The sequence below is a fragment of the Colletotrichum abscissum genome, assembly GCF_030869225.1.
Source record: "Colletotrichum abscissum strain IMI 504890 chromosome Unknown Scaffold_16.1, whole genome shotgun sequence".
NCBI lineage: Eukaryota > Fungi > Ascomycota > Sordariomycetes > Glomerellales > Glomerellaceae > Colletotrichum > Colletotrichum abscissum.
Window position 1 is genome coordinate 108056 of NW_026850054.1, and position 12946 is coordinate 121001.

A 12946-nucleotide genomic window follows, 5' to 3' on the forward strand; every position below is an offset into this window, starting at 1 on the left:
CCTTACGCAGCGCGGCGGCTCCTGGTTCGTGACGCGATGCCACCCCCGCCAACCGCCTTAGCCACACCGTTCGCAACAGCCTGCGCAGCCTCTCCGCCAGCAGCAGCCGCCACGGGCGCGACGTCGATCTTGGACACCTCGTCAATGGTCTCCATGGGCTCAGCCTCGGACTCCTCGGCCTCGGAGCGGTCGTCCTGCTCGACGCCCTGGAAGACGTAGCGGTATCCGATGCGCACGAGGAAGAAGAGCCAGAAGAGGTTGAGGGACTGCAGGAGACCGAGCAGGCTGAAGGTGATGATCTTGGAGAGGAGGCACTTGTACTGCTGCGTCTCCCAGTTGAGCTCGTAGGGGCCGACGGTGGAGAACTCGGTGAGGATGGACCAGAGGATCTTGAGGTTGATGAAGTGGCGGAGGTAGATCCACGAGGCGAGGGACAGGCAGTACCAGGGACCCGTGATGGGTGCGTCAACGTAGTTGAAAGTCTTGGACATCTGGAGAGGAGGTTGTGTCAGTTGCGTTGCGTCGACTTAGGGTTTGCACGTATCTTGCGAGTGAAACTTACTGCCATGAAAAAGTCGCTGATGTCGTGGGTCAGGTAGACAGCGATACCCATGTAGGTGAAGTGAAACCGGTAGCTCAGGCCGATGAGGGCCAACGTCACGCAGTGGTGCGCGACGAGCTCGTAGTAGTCCTTGCGCGGCTTCTCGAGACCGAGGAGCATGACGAGCGCCTGCTGCGCCCAGTAGGCCGCCTCGAACAGGTAGTAGAACTTGACGACGGCCTCGTGGGTCTTGTGGGGGAACGTCTCGTACATGCCGGTGGTGTTGAAGTACCAGACGGGCGTGCGGCTCATGACGTACAGTCCAAAGGGGCCGAGGATGCCAAAGTAGACGGCGGTGTAGGCCTGCTCCATGAAGCGCAGCTGCTTTCCGCGGGAGCGGATGCCGAGGGACTTTGCGAGCGGGCGGAGGAGCTCCTGCATGATGAACTCGCGTGTGAAGGAGAGGACTGTGGCGTAGAAGCAGACGAAAGCGATATCCCAGAGACCCTTGCCATACTGCGCGGGCGCGTCGGATTCAGCACCGGCGGCGGCATCGAGACCTTGCTGAGGGATCTTGTAGGAGAGGAAGATGAAGTGGTGGATGATGTTGGACTCGGTGGGGTTGACGGCGTAGAGGGAGAGGAAGACGAGGACCATGACGAGGGGCGTGGTCCAGGTGTGCTTGACGGCGATGTGCTTGCAGCGGCGGAGGATGGCGCGGGCACGGCTGCGCTTGGAGAGGCGGTCGAGCTGCTCCTGTTTGGAGGGCTGGCGGGCGTTGGCGTCGTGACCGTGGCCGTGGCCTCGCACGCTCGACTTTCTACGACGGCGGGTCGCGATCTGGTCTTTGCCGGCCGAGGCCAGGGCGGTAGACTGAGCCATGGGCGATTCGGCGGCAGTCATTGTCGCAAAGTTGCGGGATCGAGGTTGTTGTTGTACTGGTACGTCTGTTTGAGGTCGAAAAGGGGGGGAAGATCTACAGATGTTTTGACCGAGTAGAGAGACGACTAAGATAGAAGGGGGGCTTCAGGGCAGAGACGGGATGTCGCGTGCACCTTTCGCGATTGAGGCGTTGAAAGAGACAAGACTAGAGCCGATCAAGACCTGTCGAGCATGCAGAATTGAAGAAGTAGGAAAAGAAGAAGTCGGGAGGAGGGCGGGAGGCCGGAAAGTCTGGAGGAAAAAAAGTTTATAGGCAGTGGACGGCCGGGGCGGCGGTCGGGGGATTTTTCTTGTGAAGCAATTTCCCCCGTGGCTTGCGCAGAGGCGGATTTTCGGATAGAGTGGGTAAGATCAATTTTACAGTACCTTAAGGCCAGACATGGGGGGGTTGATTCGCACCAGTACACCCTGGGATCCCGCGTACTGCAGTAAATCGCAGTAATTGCTGGCAGTGACAGACAGGCGAGTTGACGAGTGGCGGCACCAGGTAATACGCGGGTGGTCTGCAACTGGCGCCTTAGGTAAGGCAGTATTGTCCTTTTCCGTTCTTTTCTGGCGATCCACCCTGTTGGGATCTTGAAGGAAGCTGCGTCTATATGACTGGTACTTCATCACCCCCTATGCGAGGTGTTGCTGGGGAGAGAAAGACTTTTCTTTGTTCACCTCTCCTAATTATCCACAGGTCTACTACCGGGTGACAAGAAAAAGATACGAATTGGCTGTTCTTTTCGTACTGCAAAAGTAGCCATTGTCGACAATCGCTCAATTCGGAACGTGTAGGAGATCGGAGACTTGATGGAAACAATTCCCCGACACGCGCTGTCCGCGACGGGCTGGAGGACGCATGTCGGCACCTGAAGGTAGTCTAACTATTCTCATCATCACCAATTAATACAGACAGAGAAGATGGCTTCACATTGCAACATTGCTCATTCTCATATGCAAATCTCAAGAATGACTATATTGACAACAGTCATCGAATTGAAAACAAAACAACAAGAGACCCTACGCCAGGGTCCAGAACCATCGTCGGTGCTCGGTCTCTCAACACTTTTTTTCGTCCCATGTCGACCGTCCATCCGCACTTTGGGGCCATCCCATGACGATACAGGCGGTCTGTCACCGTCTCCGACATCCCGTTGGCAGCCCATTCCCGCCCACCACAGCGCGGAAGTGCCGGTGCTCAACGGGGGGAGGGGACGGCCTGGACATGTGCTCTCCATCCCCCCATGCGCGAATCCAGAGGTGCCGGGGTCTATGCGATATCCTTACCTAAGCTCGCTTGTCTTGCTCCCTTACATAATACGCGCTTGAATGGGAGGCAACCCTCGGATGTCTCTCAGCGTCGCACTCTGCAAGAAAGTACTTTGCTCTTGCAGATCACCCGCCTGCTCAAGGCGAAGCGAGAACCCAACCAAGTTACCTTAAAATTAGGTACTTATTATTACCGGCGTAGAGGTGCAGCACAAATGTAGACTAGTCCATGCCCAGCCACAAACCGTGGCTTTGCCAGAGTGACGTCCAACTTGCCAGCTCAAGCCACACAGGAGGGGAGCCAGCTGTGGGAGCTGACGACAACTCGCGCCTCATCCAGCTCCAAGCTCCAGTAACAACGCGCAGCATTGCGCCGCATATTGGGGTCAACCACCCACGGCATCCATACAGAGTCCGGGATGCACAGGCACAGCTTGGAATAGAGGGGGGCCAGGAGGGGCAGTGTCGCACTCGTATTTGTGACCTAAAGCCCATTGCCATTGGAGTTGTCCTACGCGGGGCCACTCGTTCCAAGTCCCCGGACAAGCTGCATCACCGTTGCCGCTACCCTTTAGCTACCTTACCTTGCCTTACGTTGCATAAACCTGACTTGACCTAACAGTGACAAACACCTCCAGCGAGCAATAAGAACCGTCTGCCTCCCTCCTGCCGACCTGTTATCTATAAACATCCCTTCCTTTACGGTCAATATCTTGGCAACGAACCTCGTCTGTCCTGTATGCAATTCGGACAACCCTCGTCACCTCTGCCATAGTCCTCTTGACCACCATCTTCCTTACACACACCTACACGAACCTCTTTACACGCCTACATATCCCCCTTTTCAGATCAAACACCACAGACACAATGGGCGGCGGTCCAGTCCAAGGCTTCCGCTCGGTAGCCTACTTTGTCAACTGGTACGTCATCAGCAGTTCTCTTGAGGACTCCCCTCAAAGCAAACGTAACTAACACCATCGCTTCCCAGGGCAATCTACGCCCGCAAGCACCGCCCCCAAGACCTCCCCGTCGAGAACCTCACCCACATCCTCTACGCCTTCGCCAACGTGCGCTCCGACACGGGCGAGGTCCACCTCACCGACGGCTGGGCCGACACGGACATCCACTGGGAGGGCGACAGCTGGAACGACGTCGGGACAAACCTCTACGGCTGCATGAAGCAGCTCAACCTCCTCAAGCGCCGCAACCGCAACCTCAAGATCCTCCTGTCCGTCGGCGGCTGGACGTACTCGTCCAACTTCAAGGCCCCCGCCAGCACGCCCCAGGGCCGCGATACCTTTGCCCGCAGCTGCGTCGACCTCGTCAAGAACCTGGGCTTTGATGGGTACGTTTACCAGTCCCACCCCGGGTATCCTACCCCCAACTAAGTAAACCAACCTGCTAACAAACGTGACAGCATCGACATTGACTGGGAATACCCCCAAACCCCCTCCGAAGCCTCCGACTTCGTCGCCCTCCTCCAGGCCGTCCGCTCCGCCATGGACAACTACGCCTCGACCCTGCCAGAGTGGTACCACTTCGAGCTGACAGTCGCCTGCCCCGCCGGCGCCCAAAACTACCAAAAGCTCAACCTCCCCGCCATGGACCCCCTCCTCGACTTCTGGAACCTCATGGCCTACGACTACGCCGGCTCGTGGGACACCACCGCCGGCCACCAGGCTAACCTCCAGCCCTGCCGGCAGAACCCGCGCTCGACGCCGTTCAGCACCGCCGCGGCGCTGGCGCACTACACCTCCCACGGTGTGTCCCCGGACAAGATTGTGCTAGGGATGCCGCTGTACGGCCGCGCGTTTGAGAATACGGACGGGCCCGGCACGCCGTATTCTGGGGTCGGGGAGGGGAGCTGGGAGAATGGCGTCTTTGATTACAAGGTGTTGCCGATGCCGGGCGCGCAGGAGTATCATGACGAGGAGACGGGTGCGAGTTACTCGTATGATGCGGGGAGGAGGAAGATGGTCACGTATGATACGGTGCACATGGCGAGGAAGAAGGCTGAGTATATTCGGGGATGGGGTCTGGGTGGTGCCATGTGGTGGGAGAGCAGTGCTGATAAGCCTGGGCACGAGTCGTTGATTGGGAATGTGGTTCATACCTTTGGTGGTCCGCATGGGTTGCTGCGGCGGGATAACTGTCTGACGTATCCCGAGACCAAGTATGACAATCTGCGGAATGGGTTCGCAGGTTGAGGTGTAGGTTAGGTAGACCTAGTCACCAAAGAACTAGAGTTGTGAGAGCCAAAATACACAGGGTCACGTCACGTCACAAATCATGGTGGAGAGTTAAGGAGTGAGAGATGGTCATAGTGTCATGAAATTGCATCGTCATTGCCGGCCAGTGATGTGTACATCAACGCCCCCGTTTTGTGTGCGGCTTTCTGCCGACTAGAATGCTAACCCTGAACCGATCCTCCCAGAATTGTCGCTTTTTGTTTTCCGTAACCTCGCGCCCGCGAAACAAGAGAGAAAATTTACTCCTTCTTGTCGAAGACGTAGGTGAGGTGGCAGCGGCCGCAGTACTGTCGGTCGTTCATGGCGGCCATGAAAACACCGGCACCGCACTGGAGCGAGTTAGTGTTGAAACGACAGTGCAAGATATTGGAGGTAAACATACGGTGTCGGAGGGGCACTCGCGGCGGAGGCGCTCGATCTTGCCGTCAGAGTCGACCTTGTAGTACTTGAGGACAGCCAACTTGGTCTTCTTGCGCTTGTGCTTGATCTTCTTGGGGGTGGTGTAGACCTTCTTCTTGCGCTTCTTGGCCATACCACCACGCAGGCGCAGGACCAGGTGGAGGGTGGACTCCTTCTGGATGTTGTAGTCGGAGAGGGTGCGGCCGTCCTCGAGCTGCTTTCCGGCGAAGATCAGGCGCTGCTGGTCGGGGGGGATGCCCTCCTTGTCCTGGATCTTGGACTTGACATTGTCGATGGTGTCGGACGACTCCACCTCAAGGGTGATAGTCTTGCCCGTCAGGGTCTTGACGAAGATCTGCATGATTGCCTACTTGTCACGGAATGTTAAAATCAAATGCATCGAAGTTTGGATGGATAACAAAGATTGCTGTCCGTCTCCCTCGATGCTCCTCTTCTTCGCCCCTTGTTTCCGGCAGAGTTGGATGTCGATGGCTTTGGTGGGTGGCGGCAGCGATTGAGCATTCGGCGAAGCGATTTTACAGGCTCGACGAGCTCGCTCGCATGCCGGTGAACCCTGCCAAAAGACTCTGACCCCTTCCAGTGCGCCCCCTCGATAACTCTCGAAAGACGCTGTCGATTTCGCGATTACGCCTTGCGAGAGTCGAGTGGCAGGCGACAGCGGAAAGAGAGTCCACAACTCGTCGAAAGACGAAATGCCAGAAAACGAAGGGAGAAGAAGAGGTGTAACGGGCTCATGGCCAGCAAAGAGGGAGCAGAAGCATCTTCAGACGTACCTCGACAATATGTCTATTGCCTTCCTAAGCAGATCCTCAGATGGGTTCGAGTTGGGGATGAGGGAAAATTAAAAGGAAACGACTGCCGTCTGTCGCAGCGCACGGTAAATCCGTCCTGCGCAGGCGCTGGGTGGACCGGGTGGGGGGGTTTGCGAGACCTGGAAAACTAGCGAGACCACGTGATCCTGCTGGTCTGCGATTGGCCAACCATAGAGTCTGGAAATCGAATGTGTGGTGCGAAATACGATACGTACTGCAGCCCTGAGGCGACTTGCCCGCGTAAAGTGCATCCTCGCCTAAAATTCCAGAGTGGGATTTTTCCAGAGGTGGGTCCACAAGCACCATTTTTCCGTACCGCACTCTCCAGCCCTGGACCAGCCCTCACTCGTACGCAGCCTCCACCCACCACCACTTCGCAGCAAGGCACGTCAAAACCATTTCGCGCCCTGGTCGAACCCACCAATTGCGATTTTTTGACTCAGCAAGCCAGAAAAGATCAAGTACGTCTCCTCGCAATTGATATACCCCTTCTCCTCTTCTCTTTTTTCTCTCCTTCACGGACCTACTAACACACAGCCAGACGTCGCCAAAATGGTCAAGAAGAGAAAGAACAAGTACGAAGATTCCCTCCTCATCCGCCCCATACACCGCGCTTCCCACGTGCCTCTACCCTCACGTCCCGGCCGTCGACAACGGGTCCCGATATCATGAACCTGCTCGACGACGCCGGCGACTGAGGCTCCAGATGGACACATGCGCAATGATACCCCTAAAGGAACACGATTACTGACTTGGTTTCCCCTCCTACAGCGGACGCAACAAGAAGGGCCGTGGCCACGTCAAGCCCATCCGCTGCAGCAACTGCTCGCGATGCACGCCCAAGGATAAGGCGATCAAGCGCTTCACCATCCGCAACATGGTCGAGTCTGCTGCCATCCGTATGCCTACACCCTCTTCTTCTCAACACGTCCCAAAGACTAACAGGTATCAGGTGATATCTCTGACGCCTCCGTCTTCGCGGAGTACACCGTACCCAAGATGTACCTGAAGCTGCAGTACTGTGTCTCTTGCGCCATTCACGGCAAGATTGTCCGGTACGTTCGTCCGCGGGAGCGACGACTGCAACCCGTCGGTCTGGTTCACACCACGACCGCGGCGCGCAGGCGCTACAGAAGAACCTTGGCGCTACTCGAAGCTCCCATATCCCCCGTGCCCTGCACCTCGGCGACGCCGTCCTTCCCCTCTTGCGGGAGGTCGATTGCCGACCTGACGGTTGTTTTTGGGCCTTGTGAAAGACCCCCCAATGCTGACTTACTTTCCCAGTGTCCGTTCCGTCGTGGGCCGCCGCAACCGCGCTCCCCCTCCCCGCGTCCGCTACAACAAGGATGGCAAGAAGATCGTCCCCAACACCCCCAAGGCCTAAAGAGTTGTTTCTCTACTCGGGTACTCGGTGTTTCAGGTGTTTGCAATGACGAGCAGTGGATGAAAAAGTTCTCCTTTCAGGCATGGTTTGGGAACCGGATTGGGCTTTATGATGTTCATCTATGGGAATCGGGCCATGGCCCTAGGCTAGCAAAGGAAATGCTTCATGACACTGTTCTCTCGCTCCCTGCAATACGTGCCATATGTCTTGTTCGTCGTGTTTGTTCTACCTGTTGAAACTCGAGTCAACTACCTACTCTCTGGTAAGCTCGAAGCCGACAAATCTCATATCGCTCCCCCACCAGCTGGGCCTCTCAATTCCCCGAGTCCCAATCTGCTCAGACACGACCGTATTCAACTTCCACTTACTCCCAGTCTGCTCCGACAACTCAGCCCACATCTTCTCCCACGTCTCCAAGTTGTGCCTCAACGCAGGCTTATCCCAAACTCCCTTCAACTCAATCCCATCTGCATGACCCGCAGCATGACCCACAATCATCACCCCAGGCTCCTGCTTCAACAATCGAATCACCCGCCGCAGCACAACCATCTGCTGCTCCCGCGTCCACAGATGCAGACAAAGACCCAGGTGCGCGGTGTCAAACATCCCCTCCATGGCGTTCAGCCTCGCGTCCCCGTCGTCCAGCATGTCTGCGTTGACGAAGCGCGTCTCGAGACGGTCCCGGTCGCGGAAGAGCTCGTACCCGGCGTCGATGTACCCTTGCTCCAGCTCGACGGCGACGATCTTGGACGAGGCGACGCCGTCGTGGGCGAGGCGCCGGAGGTCCTGGCCGACGCAGCAGGCGATGTCGAGGTGGCGCGCGGATGGGTTGTCTTGGAGGCGGGCGAGGAGTTGCGGGTAGCCTGGGCGGTGGGCGAGGTTGAAGTCGAGGAAGTGGAATTCGCCGATGCAGGGGTAGGGGAAGACTTCCCAGATCTTGTCGCGCTGTGGATGGCATTATGTTAGCATCAAGCCATATCCCAGCTTGTCTTGTGCTGGGATGGAGTAGTCGAGGGGTATAAACAAGCGAAAGGGAGAGGAAAGGGAACATGTACCATGGCGACGACGTGGTCTCTGACCTCGTCTGGCGGGATGCCGGCGTACTCCTCGAGCATCTTGCGTGCCTCGGCGGAGATTTGGGCCTCGACGGAATACCATGGAGCCGCCTTGCTCCTGTCTCCCACGACGATTTGGCTGTTTGCGACTTGCATTTCGTTCATATCTTGGGCAGAATAGTGTAGTAATCAAGAGATATTGCTTCAACACCTGACCTCAATCTCCATTTCCACCTCGCGTCAGACAGCCCCTTTTAAAGAGCACAGCTTAACATCCCGACGGCATGCTCGCAACTCAAAATATCCTGCAATTACTCACCTCAAAAATCAAACTCGCCGAATTCGGCTCCGTCAAGCTTCAACATTGGGACGACGGTAGTCGATGCCAGTTTATTGCCGCGGTTTACCGGCGCACCCGGATCGTGCTGCGCCTTTGCGAACTGGTGAACTTTGCTTTGCCCCCTCCCTCCCGGTCGTCTGATGTCCTGGCTTTTATACTCGCCGCTCTCACCTCGATTTCACATGGAAGGAGTTTCTCGCTAAGTTCCTGAGAAGAGAATAGAAGTGATGAGATATTTCAAACTACCGAGCTTTCTATGCAAGGGCTTGATCGACGGCGATTTCGGCTTGTGGTCTTAACACCGTCTAACCTACGCCCCCCCCCACCCCCTCCCCTTTGAACTCCGTCCAATAAGATTGCCGTCCACGTCACCGGTCACCATGCCACCGGTAACTTGACTACCCCGACATCCTTGTGCAGGGGCGTATACTCGATATCCGGGATGGGCACGGCGATTCTCAGGCTGGGGAGCTTCTGGAAGAGCGTTGCTGTGATGGGATTCGTCAGCTCAGTGTAACTGGAGGAGGCCCATGGAAGAGGGCGAACGTGGGGAACGACGCGTAAACGTGAGGTTTTGCTTCTATGCACCAAGCTCAAGTCACATGTACGGCCAACATGACCTGTAGGATATGAATGGCACTCATAAGAGAAAAGAGAGGCTCACCAAAGACAGTCTCGAGCTCTGCGCGCGCAAGCGGCTCGGCGATACATCTGTGCGGCCCGAAGCCGAACCCCAGCGCGTGGTTCGGGTCAGGGGTCCGGTGCATGTCAAAGACGTCCGGGTCGGGGAAGACGTCTTCGTCTCGGTTGCCGGATTGGTTTGCGGCGATGATGCCCTCGCCCGCCTTGATGGTCTACGTCAACGGTCAGCATGTCCGGACCAGGGCGCTTCACAAAAAACCACACGCACAAGTGAAGAGATTGACCGAGGGTATTGTGGTTAGTAGATAGCACGTACCTTGCCACCGAGGATAACGTCTTCCTTGGCCACCCGCTTCATCGCCATGGAGGAGCCGGTGTGGTATCTGCACAGCTCTTCGACAAAGGCCGGGGCGAGCGACGGGTCGGCTTTGAGTTGGGCGAGCTGACCTGGGTTCCGGAAGAGTTCGATGACGCCCTGGGGTGCCGGATGTCAGTTGAATCGTGGACCCCAAACACGCGGTCCGTTTGCTCCAAGAATGAAAAACACTCAAGAGTCAAGACGGGAAGACGAGAAGACACAGGTGACTCACCAACGCAATCATATTCACCATCGTCGCGTTGCCAGCAACGAGCAGCAAGAAGGCAATTTGCACGGCGTCCGATTTTTCAATGTGACCGGGTCTGAGCTGCTCCACGACCAACTTGCTAATGAGGTCGTCCTTGGGCTCAATGTTGCGTTGGTCGACTAGCTTTGCGAGGTAGTTGAGAAGTTCTCTGGTCAAAATGTGTCAGTCATCATCGGTAACGAGGCACGAGAGTAGGGAAATAGGGCGGCGGGGACATGTAAAGTTTGACGTACTGGTTTGCAGACTGAGCTTGCGACGCGGTACCGCTGCCGTTCGTGCGGATGGCATTCTGCTGGGTGAGATATTCGAGGTCCTCGAACGGGACGCCGAGGATGGTGTAAATAATCTTGGAAAGGGTGGTTAGCAGGGCCTCAAGGTATCTGCATCAACATGTCCGTTTTGGATACTCTCATCTCACTGCTCTTGGGTGTAAACCAAAGCACTTACATATGATGGAACAGGCAAGGCAAACTTGTCGATTAAGTCAACCGGCTCGTCGCACCCCTGCTCAACCATTTTATCTAGTAGACTATCCACAGTCTTTTGGATATACGGCTTCATGGACGCGATGTGCTCCCGCACGAAAAGCGGCTCAACCATGCCGCGCTGCTGCATATGCGCCGGCGCGTCCATGTCGACGAAAGTGGGCTTGTTCGCGGCCGCCGCTTTCCCGCCGGCGCTGAGCTCGGGGAATCCGGCGCGGGTGCGTTCCTGTGTTGTGGTGTTAGCTCACTTGGACATACTTGATACTCCCGTTGACGTGTGAAAAAGGGGTAGTGGAAGGACGAAGGGCTATATAGGATGGAGAGATGGCACCTTGGAGAGACGTGTATCCGTGGCGACGGCGCAGACGTCTTTGTATTTCGTCACGAGCCATGCGAGGGAGCCGTCAAAGAGCTTCACTTGCGAGACGGGTTCCGTGGCGCGGAGGCGGGCGTATTCTGCGGGCGGTTCGAGGCCCGAGGCGCGTTGGAAGGGGAAACTCGGGGGCGTAGTCGTCGTCATTGTTTTCTGGGTGTGGAGGAGGCGGCGTGAAGAGAATCGCTGGAGCTTGATCGCTGTTGAAGATAGACGAGGCAAGGAGGTCGAGAACATTGAGTAGTCAAGGTAATTCTGTCTGCGTGTAGAACACGAGGAGTTCTCTAGGGAGCCGGTGTCCTTTTGTATTTATATCTGCGTTCTTGACGGTGTTTGACGGGTCCCATTTTGTTGATTCATTCAATTCCAAATTCTACTTCTTGGGTGTATTCCTTGTTTCTGTCTTTCGTCTCCATTTGAGTGGTAAGCAATACTCCCTCCATCCATCCCGACCCTCTCCATCAGAGTCGTGGACGACGAGCAGTGTGGTCTGATCGTGAGCGACACTTCCCGACGTCAGCCCAAGGCGTGTAATACGGACAACCCGGTTGGTCGACGTATTACAGGGGGGAGGGGGTGAAGAGCATGGTGCTGCATGCCAGGTCTACATTGATGTCAACGTCACAACGCGCGCGTAAAACAAACATGGCTTGCAAGGATTCGGAAACAGGCTTCCATAAGGCGAGCCAGGTGGACAGGCAGGTAGGCGGGCAAGCGGGCGGGAGGCTTAGTGGTTGAGAGCGCCGCGGGGGACGGGGTGGTCCGCGGAGTTGTCGAATTTTCGGAACGTCAGCCCCACCACCGCAGCCCCGCCGAGACCCGGAATCATCGGGCGTTGTGGGGCCAGATTCTCCGGCTGGCTAGTCATGAGGACTACCGCATTAGGAAAAAACTCGGACGTCTGAGAGTACCGAGCTGCGAGTTTTGTCAACCAAATTTTTTTTTTTTTTTTGGATATCCGCGGATGGTGTTCATTTTCTGGAGTTCCCTTCCTACCGCGATGGTCAAGCCCAACCGTGTGTTGAGTCAGAGGAAGAGAGGGGCCGGATGAGGGTTCTTTGCGATGAACTCTGTGCAAGCCTTTTTTTGGTTTTGCCTGGGTTGGCATTTCGGTGACCATCCCGCCGGCTCTCGAGGATGGGGCCCATGCATTGGAAGTCAAACTCTGCTGGCAGGGCTGACAATCTCCTTGAACTACCTACGTATACTCGATGACGACAGATGGAACCGGGGTAATATGCGATCAGCTTCAATCTGTGACTACGTCCAGCCCCAAGCACAACCGAGCTAATTCACCTCATACACATATGTCAGCAGCCACTTTTCGTTCCTCTCCCCAGTAGCCTTTCTGGACTTCAAGGGCCAGAAACCAGGACCGTTCCTGTCAGAAACACACACGTCTCCCGCGAAGCAGGAAAGACAACACGCCAAGGGCCAAAGTCTCCAGTAGTATCTACCTTATCTTCTTCCACCCCTTCCTCATTCCCCTCTCTGCCCCCTTTTCCCTTTCCTTTCTCTGCTCTTTTCCTTCTCGTTGTGTTCTTTTTCTTTTCTTTGCCCAGCTTATCACAGCCCTCGTGAAGCATCAACTCATCAAAACAAGCCACGAGGCGGGACTCCTGGTCCTCAGCCGTCGTCAAGCCACTTTGTACTCACTTTTGCGGCTCAAACTCGCAGATGGAAAACAAAGGTACACGGGGGACCGGGAAGCCCGAGTCCGACGACACCGTCTCGGCTGGCTACATCAGACGCACCGTATCAACAACAGCAATCGTCAAAGTCTCTCGATCCCAAGCGGAGGCCCGTAAGTACAACACGGAACT

The 12946-nt window shown here is 56.2% G+C and overlaps 7 protein-coding genes across 7 annotated transcripts; 2 read left to right on the forward strand and 5 right to left on the reverse strand.

The window, feature by feature from the left end:
* Window positions 1-2: 2 nt before the first annotated feature.
* On the reverse strand, window positions 3-1444 carry CABS01_07375 (TLC domain-containing protein; the record flags this gene model as incomplete). The annotated part of the gene is made up of 2 exons (XM_060540738.1): window positions 3-491; window positions 563-1444. 2 exons carry the CDS (start codon window positions 1442-1444, stop codon window positions 3-5), a joined length of 1371 nt encoding a protein of 456 aa, XP_060402906.1.
* Window positions 1445-2418: 974 nt separating this feature from the next.
* On the reverse strand, window positions 2419-2706 carry CABS01_07376 (uncharacterized protein; the record flags this gene model as incomplete). The annotated part of the gene is made up of 1 exon (XM_060540739.1): window positions 2419-2706. One exon carries the CDS (start codon window positions 2704-2706, stop codon window positions 2419-2421), a length of 288 nt encoding a protein of 95 aa, XP_060402907.1.
* Window positions 2707-3604: 898 nt separating this feature from the next.
* On the forward strand, window positions 3605-4944 carry CABS01_07377 (glycosyl hydrolase family 18; the record flags this gene model as incomplete). Its single annotated transcript, XM_060540740.1, has 3 exons — window positions 3605-3657; window positions 3726-4082; window positions 4155-4944. 3 exons carry the CDS (start codon window positions 3605-3607, stop codon window positions 4942-4944), a joined length of 1200 nt encoding a protein of 399 aa, XP_060402908.1.
* A 281-nt stretch (window positions 4945-5225) lies between these two features.
* CABS01_07378 (ubiquitin-40S ribosomal protein S27a) lies at window positions 5226-5746 on the reverse strand (the record flags this gene model as incomplete). Its single annotated transcript, XM_060540741.1, has 2 exons — window positions 5226-5315; window positions 5369-5746. The coding sequence occupies 2 exons, from the start codon at window positions 5744-5746 to the stop codon at window positions 5226-5228; spliced, it is 468 nt and encodes a 155-aa protein (XP_060402909.1).
* Window positions 5747-6770: 1024 nt separating this feature from the next.
* Window positions 6771-7602, forward strand: CABS01_07379 (ribosomal protein S26e; the record flags this gene model as incomplete). Its single annotated transcript, XM_060540742.1, has 4 exons — window positions 6771-6793; window positions 6990-7117; window positions 7171-7273; window positions 7503-7602. The coding sequence occupies 4 exons, from the start codon at window positions 6771-6773 to the stop codon at window positions 7600-7602; spliced, it is 354 nt and encodes a 117-aa protein (XP_060402910.1).
* A 252-nt stretch (window positions 7603-7854) lies between these two features.
* On the reverse strand, window positions 7855-8822 carry CABS01_07380 (methyltransferase; the record flags this gene model as incomplete). Its single annotated transcript, XM_060540743.1, has 2 exons — window positions 7855-8547; window positions 8658-8822. 2 exons carry the CDS (start codon window positions 8820-8822, stop codon window positions 7855-7857), a joined length of 858 nt encoding a protein of 285 aa, XP_060402911.1.
* A 550-nt stretch (window positions 8823-9372) lies between these two features.
* CABS01_07381 (cytochrome P450 55A1) lies at window positions 9373-11360 on the reverse strand (the record flags this gene model as incomplete). Its single annotated transcript, XM_060540744.1, has 7 exons — window positions 9373-9485; window positions 9662-9851; window positions 9956-10114; window positions 10230-10413; window positions 10499-10611; window positions 10713-10976; window positions 11082-11360. 7 exons carry the CDS (start codon window positions 11358-11360, stop codon window positions 9373-9375), a joined length of 1302 nt encoding a protein of 433 aa, XP_060402912.1.
* Between the last annotated feature and the right edge of the window lie 1586 nt (window positions 11361-12946).